General features: G+C 32.4%; 2 protein-coding genes and 1 pseudogene across 2 annotated transcripts; 1 reads left to right on the plus strand and 2 right to left on the minus strand.

Annotated features, from left to right (window-relative positions):
- On the plus strand, positions 1–675 carry LOC108485090 (zinc finger protein 1-like). The gene has a single exon (XM_017788944.1). It carries the CDS (start codon positions 1–3, stop codon positions 673–675), a length of 675 nt encoding a protein of 224 aa, XP_017644433.1.
- A 215-nt stretch (positions 676–890) lies between these two features.
- On the minus strand, positions 891–2,148 carry LOC108485089 (metacaspase-9-like; annotated as a pseudogene).
- Positions 2,149–3,661: 1,513 nt separating this feature from the next.
- Positions 3,662–5,071, minus strand: LOC108485663 (metacaspase-9-like). The gene is made up of 2 exons (XM_017789515.2): positions 4,594–5,071; positions 3,662–4,496 (listed from the first exon to the last, which is right to left on the minus strand). Exons 1-2 carry the CDS (start codon positions 4,961–4,963, stop codon positions 3,907–3,909), a joined length of 960 nt encoding a protein of 319 aa, XP_017645004.1. The 5' UTR covers positions 4,964–5,071; the 3' UTR covers positions 3,662–3,906.
- Between the last annotated feature and the right edge of the window lie 6,032 nt (positions 5,072–11,103).

The following is an 11,103-nucleotide window of genomic DNA, read 5'->3' on the forward strand; positions in this document are numbered from 1 at the left end:
ATGGCTAGTGAAGCTGCCAATGCATCTAGAGTTGAATCTAGCAACCTCTCCAACGATAATCGTTCATTGCGCGAATCAGAGATTGTAATCAATCTTTCCACCCCTACGAACCCGATTATTACTTCTTCCGAAAACCAACCTGAACCCGAAAAGACTTTCTCTTGCAACTATTGCAGGTCAAAGTTCACTAGTCCTCAAGCCTTAGGGGGACACCAAAATGCCCACAGGCAAGAGCGTGCATTAGCCAAAAGGCTTCGAGAGATCCAAACACAAACTTTTACCCCTCCAACCTATCCCCATTACCCCTATCCAACCTTATCTTCAACCCCTTATCATGGATCTTTGAATAGATCAATCCTTGGGGTTAGGCTAGGATCCATGATCCATAAGCCTTCACATTCATGGACACTGTTTGGATCCGGTGGATATCTTTCCGGTCATGGATACCCTAGGCTAGCTATGAGGAACCGTCTTCCTCCAAGTTTTAATGGCAGGTTAAGCATCAACAACAATGGTGGAATTGCAATCTCAGGGCCTTCAACCTCTTCAAGAGTGGTTACCGGAAGTGGTTCACTTGCGAGCTTTGCTCGTAATTCTCAGGCAAATGTTGCAGCCAATAGGCCAGCAACTAATCACAATGATGATTCAGAAATCGATTTGACCCTTAGGCTTTAATTTTTATTAGGGTTTAGGGTTATTATTATTATGTTTTGAATAAAGTTAGTGAAGGTTTTTGCTATTACAGGCTTATTATCTGATTGTACTTCTTGTCTTTTTCAATAATATTATATTTAATATTCGAATCTAAATTCTCTTATTAAAAATACAACATAACTTATTATTATACCCAACATTTATTAATAACAATTAAAAAATCTCAACCCGAAATGTTTCACAAATTCATATAAAATATACATTAAGAGTTTCTTTCACAATTTCACCCGAAATGAATCACAAAGCAAATACATATATTCATATCAGATTCTAAAGTGCAGCAACGAACGTATTTTCGGATATAGTGAATTTTGTTAAACATTAGTAATTAGAAGAATCGAATTTGTAAAATAACGATCGTAATATCACGTTGCAATTGATATTTAATTTGTCGATACCAATATCAATAAGGCTCGGCCTCAGGAAATACCTTTCTAGCCATCATCACCACCTCTTTATTGCTTAATCAGCCGGAGTTCTCTTTCAATACCATCTGGACGGCATTGCTAAAGGCTCCGTACGCTTTTCCACCGCTCTCAATCGGGTTCATGTCCGCCGATGTCTCATCTGCTTGACACCCACTTAACAAAATCCTCTCATCAGCCTTCAAGAAGTCGAATAACTCGGACTCGAGCTGAGGTGTGAGGAATTTGAGGCTGGAATTGGCACCAAAGGGATTCTAACAAATGAGTACCAACGTCTGAAGTGTTTATCCCTGTTAGTGTTGTTAGGTTCTCAAGTATGGATTCAAAAGGGATGTTCTTAGCCTTGTAAGAAAGTGGTGAAGTTGCCCTATAAGTGGAAGGTCCGATTTGTTCTTTTTCTTTATCTATGAGACCACCACTGTGACATGAATCCGACAAGATTGTGAAGCTTGCTCCTTTGATTAATTAATTGTCTAAAATCCACGTCTACAATTAAAAGATGCGAAGTCAAGAATTTTGTATTTCAACTAAAATTAAAAGTTTAGTATAAAAAATTTACCCGTAATGAGATTGAAATCACAAGGCACGATTGCCTCATCTGGTCCAAAAAGATGGGCAGGCTTTGGAATTCTTGTTCCATGTCCACTATAATGGAAATAAAACACATCACCGGCTTCAGCCTGGCTCACCATCTTACTCAATGCTGCCTCAATGTTCTCCCCTGTCGGCAAAACGATCGATTACAACCCTTCTCCAGTCGCCGCCGATGCATCGGTCAAGAGCTCGATATTTGTCGGATCGATCCCGAATCATTTAACCAGCACGTCTTTCATGGCTACCACATCGTTTATACATCCATGCAATTCGTATTCGGTGTTTGGGTAATTGCAACCCACTAGAACTGCCAATCTCTTGTTAACTTTGGCCATTGATGCTGAGATGTTGAAGAAAAAGTATGGACGATTGTAGATGTAATGAATGTTATTGTGATTATCGAATACCGAAAAGTTGTGAGAACTGAAAACTTGAGGTTGGGATTATTTAGTAAATGAAATTTGATAGATGACTTGGAAAATAGTTCAAGCAACCTTTGTTTTCATGTAATGTTAGATGCCTTTCAAGCGTCGGATATGATTGCTTCAAACATTCAATCTTTGCTGATGATTAAACTTATCCGGCTATGATAACCCCTCCAACTCAATAACAGAATCCAATCTGATTTATTATTTATATAATATAGTTATAAACAATATTTTTTTACAAAAATTAAATTATTTTTGAAGAATGATACGAGTTCGAAGAAAACACAAACAGTAAGTAAAATAAAAAAAGAGAGATATAAACACAAGAAATTTTTTAACGCAATTCAGATTCACCGATTCTATTCTGTAAAGTCCCATTTGGTGAATGATTTTTATTCAATAATTTTCTATACCGTCTATTGGCTTAAGCCTAACCTACCATTACATAAAGAAGTAGTTGTAGCCCCAACACCGATCCCAATTGTTACGCAAATAACAATTCATCAAATATAAATTCTCCAATAAAACTTAACATAAGAGTGCAAAAAAAATAAAAGATACACAAATAACAAGCCAAAAACACTCCAAAAACACACCCAAATGTGAGGCACAATAGCTTATTTATAAGCTAAAATCGACATCTTCTCTAGGTAGTCTTAACAAGGTAAAAACTTAAAATAAATCTTTATTAACCAAGTGAAATAGTAAATAAATTACCAAATAAATAACTTAAAAAATAAGGATAAGAATAAGCCTTAAGACATGTCAATTTCATAGTTCTTTCAATCATCTAAAGTTGACCACCATTATTTGGAGTGAAATAAAAAGCGTTTTGAAATTCATTTGCTTATAAAGAAAATACTTGTGAAGGCCCAACTAAAAATACCAACATCTCACATAGGTTGTCCTAAAATTCTTGTGTGAACAGTGTTTAAACTGACAAACAATGTTGAACAAAAATCGAATCAGTGATGAACAACCTTGGTTCTATCACTGTCTAACCAAGCAGTTGAGTAGTGACCACCACCTCGTTTATCATTCAAAGAAAGAAGATAGTTGAAGTCATCGATGCAAACCCACGACAACCTAGAAGCCCGAGCGAGAGAACAAAGTAACTCCCAACTAGCAATTGCTTATGAGCGGCCTCGGGGTACCCATACAACCTAGAAAGGCGCCACTTAATCATGTTATCAACATCAACAACCACGTTAATATGATTTCCACAAAAACCGGTCATTGAAATATTATACTTAGAATTCCAGAGAAGAGCTAAACCACCACCACGATATAATCTGTCGACACAGAAACATGAATTGAACTTTAAACTGCAACAGTTCCAAGCAAGGTAAATCTTTTTTCCTCCTCATAAGCAGTTCCTTGGAATTTAGGCGGACACGGATCTGCTAAAAATTGTCCATAAAATTCATTCTGTTACTTATATCATAGTCAAGAAATGAACACATAAATAATGGTCCTTAGCAATTAGTTTAACAAGAAATGTTTCACAAATTCATAGATAATATAGATTAAGAATTTATTATTCAAGAGGCTGACATTACATCTTATTATTGCAAATGAATCACAAAGCAAATACATATATTCAAATCGGAATTTAAATTGCTGTTGCCAACATATTTTCGGATATAGTGAATTTTGTTAAACATTAGTAACTAGAAGAATCGAATTCGTAAAATAACGATCGTAATATCACGTTGCAATCAATATTTAAATTGTCGATACCGGTATCAGTAAGGCTCGGCCTCAGCCTGGCATAAGAAAGTAGCATCGGCGTTCTCATCACTGCAATAAAGGCAAGGGTGTTGATCAATTCCTTGAGCCTCTAAAACTTTTCTAGCCATCATCACAACCTCTTTATTGCTTAATCTTCCGGTGTTCTCTTTCAATACCATCTGGACGGCATTGCTAAAGGCTCCGTACGCTTTTCCACCGCTCTCCATCGGGTTCATGTCCGCCGATGTCTCATCTGCTTGACACCCACTTAACAAAATCCCCTCATCAGCCTTCAAGAAGTCGAATAACTCGGACTCGAGCTGAGGTGTGAGGAATTTGAGGCTGGCATTGGCACCAAAGGATTCTAACAAATGAGTACCAATGTCTGATGTGTTGATCCCTGTTAGTGTTGTTAGGTGCTCAAGTATGGATTCAAAAGGGATGTTCTTAGCCTTGTAAGAAAGTGATGAAGCTGCCCTATAGGTAGAAGGTCCAATTTGTTCTTTTTCTTTATCAATGAGACCACCACTGTGACATGAATCCGACAAGATCGTGAAACTTGCTCCTTTTGGTAATTGGTTAACTAATTGTCTAAAATCCACGTCTACAACAATCACACATGCGTATTAGGTGAAGTCAAGAATTTTATATTTCGAGATTCGTATAAAATAAAATTAAAAGTATAGTGGGAAAAAGTTTACCTGTAATGAGATTGAAATCACAAGGCACAATTGCCTCATCGTGTCCGAAAAGGTGGGCAGGTTTTGGAATTCTTGTTCCATGTCCACTATAATGGAAATACAACACATCACCGGCTTCAGCCTGTCTCACCATCTTACTCAATGCTGCCTTAATGTTCTCCCCTGTCGGCAAAACCACCGATGATGACCCTTCTCCAGTCGCCGCCGATGCATCGGTCAAGAGTTCGATATTTGTTGGATCGAACCCGAATCGTTTAACCAGCACGTCTTTCATGGCTACCACATCGTTTATACATCCGTGCAATTCGTATTGGGTGTTTGGGTAATTGCAACCCACTAGAACAGCCAATCTCTTGTTAACTTTGGCCATTGATGTTAAGATGTTGAAGAAAAAGTACGGAAGATTGTAGATGTAACGAATGTTATTGTAATTATGGAATATCGAAAAGTTGTGAGAACTGAAAGCTTGAGGTTGGGATTAAATAGTAAATGAAATTTGATAGTTGACTTGGAAAATAGTTCAAGCAACCTTTGTTTTCTTAATGTAATGTTAGATGCCTTTCAAGTATCGGAAGATTGCTTCCAAATTTTATCTTTCCTCAAGTTTGAAATAAGGTAAAAACTTGTTGAATCTGAATTATTATTTATATAATAAAAGATAAGTTTTATTGAAATTTAGTTATAAATAATAAAATTCTTTAAAATTTAAAACCTTTAAATCCATTTAATTTTGAAATTTTCTATTTTGAATTACGATACAACCCAAACATAAATTTACACTCTCTACTTTTTGATAAGTTTTTGTACAAAACCTCTACATGAGGTCTCAAATCTATTCAAATTTAAAAACTAAAAATTCGATCTAATCGGATCCCACCCAAGACTCCATCCATTCCTATATATTTTTAGCTCAACCTTTGTTCTCTATTCCCATCATATATGGAAAATTATAAGCGAATTTCATTAAATATATATTTCATCCCATAAAAAATGAAAATTGTGACGAAATAGTTTCAACAGGAGAAGTACTACTTTATGAATGTGTATTTATTTATTTATATGGTTGTTGGGTGGCCAACAATGTTAAGGATGTCAGCTTCTTTTTGTTGTAAACTTTAAGCAATGTGATAAAATTATTCCTCAAACAAATTCTGTTTAAAATTCCACAGGAGACTTTATTAAATTTTAAAAAATATTAGAATATATTTAGTATAATAAATATAAAATAAGAATATATTTTATTAAATTGTACATACTTTAAAATAAATTCAGAGTTTAAAATTATTTTTTATAAATAAATTAGTTTAAAACATTTTCATAATTTTGTTTGAGTTTTTATCTATTTTATGAATTCGACAAATTTTTTCTATTCATAAAATAAAATAAAATCCATGTTTTAGCTTCAATGATAAATGTTAGACTTATTATCGATTTTTTAATTTAAGGATTTAATCTTATAAATTTAATATCATAAACAAGTACTTATGATTAGTGGTGGAGCCACTAAGAGACTGGGAATCATGGTCCTCTTAAAGTAGTAAAATTTAAATTCAAGCTTTTTATAATTTATAAAATTATAAATTAGTAATGGCAAAATTATACTTTAGTCTAAAAATGATAAAAATTTAATTTAGTCGTTTAAAAATGATGAAATTACCTGTTTACTATTATAAAATATACAATTTAAATCCATCTCTCAAAAAAATTTTCTACCTCCGCCATTACTTATGATTGAGTTTAAAATATTATTTGTTCAAAATCTGTGAATTCGTCAGAGATATTGGCCAAGATTAAAAGCTAAGATGATATGAACTCACACTTTGAGGTTTCATATATCAGATTCTAAATATGGTACGATTTTATATATGATTTTTATATTTTTTGATTCTGTCTAAATTATTAATTTAATTTCATTTTGCTCCACCCATTTTTTATTAACTAAATTTTATTACCGAGTAGAAAAAAAGAATATATTTCTTTTGCTATTATATATGTTTATCAAATTTCTAAACAAAAATAATATATTATAAATTATATAATATGTAAAAGGAAAGAAAAATATCTGAAAATTATATAATATCTAAACGTAGTGACTTAATCCAGTTTCAACTTAATAAATATCTGAAATAATAAATAATAGGCAAAAATCAACAATCTTTCAAACCTGTAAGAAACTTGTAAGAAACGTATTCTATTTTAAGTTTGTGCAAATTTTCCTTTTTTTTTTTTTGAGTGAAAGCTTGATAGATTTCTCTTCAGAGAAAGAACTTAAGCTCAAATCTTGAGGACAATATTATTAGGAGAGAGCATCAATGAACACTGAAATGATTAATCTTTATAGACCGTAAAATAGACAAAAAAATAACTTTGTTATACTAAAACAAAGCTATGGAATAATTTTTTTTTATACAATATTTACTTCTTCCCATAACCTTCCTGAACTTAAATCGGAAGGCGCACATAGTATTATTATATAACAGTATTGATTTACACTTTTGTCTATAATATTATATTGATATAATATAAATAATTTTGAATTTTCAAGGACTATTTGACAATTTTGGCTTTTTCCTGATTATCCTCGGTTTGATTTAATTCTTGATTTAAACAATAATTTTTGATTTAAACCTGATCATGATTTTTTGATTAGATTGAAGCTAAGAAGTTGCAGTGATAGAGATAATGGAGAAGATGGATAGAGTTAATATTTGTCTCTGAGATGGAAAAAATATTGACATGATTGAATTGGAATTTGTAAATCCGTAAATATGGACATTGAGAGCCAAGGAAACGTGGACCTTGCTAGATTATCTCTCTCAACAATATAAACCAGACTCATAATCTAGTAAAGTTGACATTATAAGGCTAGAGTATTGGAAAACATCTTATATTTGTTAAAACTAGATTAATGGGTACTAATTAATAAATGGATCAAGGTCACTCTCAACTAATTTAGTTTGTTTATCTAATAAAGTTCATCCTTAATTGAGAGCCAAATTAATGTTGACTTTGTTGAGTTATGAGTTTAGTTTTCTTTTCATTTGCATGTAATTGATGAAGAAATGAAAAATTACCTTCATAATCCAACAAAATTGACATTATAAGTCTACGAGCATTAGAAAGCATCTTATATTTGTTAAAACTAGATAAGTGGGTACTAATTAATAGATCGATCATGGTCAATGTAGCGACGCAAAAAATTTTTTTAGTTTCGCTTGGTCGCTAATTGTGGCAATTTATTAAACATTTGAAAATCAACTTTCGATTTTATTAACAAAGGGAGTCGCCACCGATCCTTTTTATAGGTGTGATCGGACACCTAATAAAATTATTTTAAAACAAAAAGAAGGCCAAATTTAGGTCTACGTGAAAGTCCAGAGAAAAATTGGGGTTCGAGTCGATTCTTGCGAGGAAGGTATTAGCACCCTCGCGACGCCCAAAATTGGTATCTCATAAACATGTGTTGACTTGATTTTCAAAAATACGAGTTCAATATAATATTTAATCGTGATCCGATTGAAAATGAGAATTTTAGTTTTCGATTTTTTAGAAAGGGTGTCCGTTTTTTAACACAAGTTAATTTAATTTCACCCAACATAGCGATGAAATCGATGGCTTAATATTAAATTGGTACATTGCCTTATTTTTAAAATTAATTAAAACATGAGAAAAATATTCCTAAAGTGAGAAATTAAAATAGATAAAGGATGCAAAAAAATGATATCATTAATGAAAAATATTAACATGGAATACTAGAATTTAGAATAACAATAATAATGATATTTACAAAATAAAAACAAATCATGTACTAATAATAAAATAGGAAAAATGATATATTTGGTAATAATAATATAAAATAATAATATGTACATAAAATACATATATATATATATATGTATATAATAAAAGTATGTAATAATAATAATAATATCTACAATAAAAGAAAATATTAGGAAACGTACATAAAAAATATATACATAAAAATTTACAACAATAATATAAAATAATGATATGTACAAAATATATATATATATATATATATATATATATATATACATATGTACATAAAATATACACTAATATAATAATAGTTATAATAATACTAGCAATAGTAATAAATTGTAATAATAATATATACACAATATGGTATTTAAAATATATATATATATATATGTATATATAATAGTATTTAAGAATATATACATAAGAAATATATAACTAATGGCATTAAAAAATATATATATAATATATATAAAATACATAAAAAAATTATTAACACACTACATAAGTAAATGAAATATAATAAAACTAAAATAATTAATTTAAATAGTAAAGTAACTAAAAAGAATTAAATTGAACTAAAAACAAAATATTTGGGGCAAAATTGAAATAAAAATAAAAGGAAAGGACTATATTGAACATGCATAAAACTATGGGGGACCAAAAACACAATTAATCCTCCCCTCAAAACATAACATAGCAAGAGGGACTAAATCGCAAAGCGCTACATACTTTAAGGCCAATTTTTGACAAAAAAAATCATTTTGAGGAGAGAAAGAAAAAAAAAAGAAGGGAGAAAGAAGAGAGAAGGGAGGGGGGAAAGGAAATCTGGCCAAGGAGGGCCGGTCACCGGTCGATCGTCGGCCGCCGTCTGTCAGCCATTCTTAAGCCACCGTGGTGATGGTAGGAAAAAGGTAAATTTTTTTTCTTAACAATATATGTATATATAAAGAAAGAAAAAAACAACACAAAAAAAGAAAGAAAAAAGCTTCGAAAGAAGAGGAAAAAAGATGCAACCTTTTTATTGATGTTTCTTTTGTGTTCAAAATTTGAAGGGATTTTTGTGTTTGTCTCCTTTTTCAATCTTTGTAAAAATCCCCCCTTTTACATGATTTTTGAATGGCTTTTTATAGCCATCTTTTACATGATTTTCTATTATTTCTTTTTCTATTTTGTAGGTGATGGTGGTAGACAATGGATATAAAAAATGGGAGGAAAAATAGGGCAAGTGGGAAAGTGGCTAGGTGGCTAGGGTTTCTTGGTTTTTTTTTTGGGGTTAGGTTTTTTTTTTGGGTTAGGTTTTTTTTTTGGGGGCTTAATGGGCTTTTGAATTGGGTTTAATATTTGAGTTTTGTAATGGGTTTGGGTAGATGTAAATGGGTCATGGGTTAAGGGTTTTAGTGGGTTTAGAGGTTTGGTTGGGTTTTGATGTAATCGGGCCCGGGCAATTTGGGCTTCTACAGTTGCCCCTCTTTGTTCATTGTCGTGCAACGGGAATAGAGCAAAGACTTTCAAGGAAGACCAAATTTGCCCGGTCTTGCTAGGTCTTGACTTGCTTTGGAACTCTTCTTGTTTAGTTAGTCCCTTTTTAGTCCACCATATCTTGTAGCTTTGGTTCACTCCACTGCATCTTATGATATACGCCTTGTAGCTTCAATTTATTCCAACGTAACTTCAAGGATATGAAATTTATGGCTTCGATCTACTTCACTGTAACTTCAGAAAGGTGAGTTCTACAACTTCAATCTACTCTTCTATCGCTTCAGTGAGATAAGGTTTGTGGTCTTTTCTTCTGCGACTTCAGAAAGGCAAGATCTGATGCCCTCGATCAACTCCACTGCAACTTTAAGGAGACAGAATCTGACGTCTTCAATCAGCTTCAATATTTATTCTCTACTCGGCATGTGATCCTGAGCTCAACTCATTTTTCACAATATGAATTGACTTCTAAAAACAGACATTAAAAACAGAAATTGAAAATAGCTCAGCGCGTGAGCCAAGGCTCAACTCACCTATCGCAATATGAGTTGATTTTTTGAAACTTAACTTGAAAAGCAGATTTTTAAAATACCTCGATATGTGACTGGAGGTTCAACTCACCTCTCGCAATATGAGTTGATTTTTGAAAAACAGAAATTAAAAGACTCAACTCAACTCTCGCAGAAATTAAAAAGCTGAACTCACCTCTCGCAATATGAGTTGAATTTTTGAAAAAACAGAATTGAAAATAGCTCAAAGACGTGAGCCAAGGCTCAACTCACTTCTCATAATATGAGTTGATTTTTGAAAAGCAATTTGAAAAAGATTTTGAAAATACCTCGACACGTGATTCGAGGCTCAACTCACATCTCGCAATGTGAGTTGATTTTTTGAAAAATATAAATTGAAAAAATACCTCGGTGTGTGATCTCAAGCTCAACTCACCTCTCGCAATATGAGTTGATTTTTTGAAAGACAGAATTGAAAATAGCTCAATAGCGTGAGCCAAGGCTCAACTCACCTCTTGCAATATGAGTTGATTTTTTTGAAAGGCAGAAATTGAAAAACGGAAATTGAAAATACCTCGGCGTGTGACCTGAGGCTCAACTCGCCTCTCACAATACGAGTTGATTTTTTTTGACAACAAAAATTGAAATTACCTCAGCGTGTCTTGAGGCTCAACTCACCTCTCGCAATATGAGTTGATTTTTTTGAAAAAAAAAATTGAAAATACCTCAGCATGTCTTGAGG

This window comes from Gossypium arboreum, chromosome 6 (genome assembly GCF_025698485.1).
Source record: "Gossypium arboreum isolate Shixiya-1 chromosome 6, ASM2569848v2, whole genome shotgun sequence".
NCBI lineage: Eukaryota > Viridiplantae > Streptophyta > Magnoliopsida > Malvales > Malvaceae > Gossypium > Gossypium arboreum.

What these genes read in the sequence shown, in the direction of transcription:
- LOC108485663 (XM_017789515.2), bottom strand. Translation starts at nt 4,963, where the DNA reads ATGGCCAAAGTTAACAAGAGATTGGCTGTTCTAGTGGGTTGCAATTAC. An exon ending in TGATTTCAATCTCATTACAG is followed by an intron (nt 4,497 to 4,593) that starts GTAAACTTTTTC and finishes TGATTGTTGTAG; the next exon opens with ACGTGGATTTTAGACAATTA.
- LOC108485090 (XM_017788944.1), top strand. Translation starts at nt 1, where the DNA reads ATGGCTAGTGAAGCTGCCAATGCATCTAGAGTTGAATCTAGCAACCTC.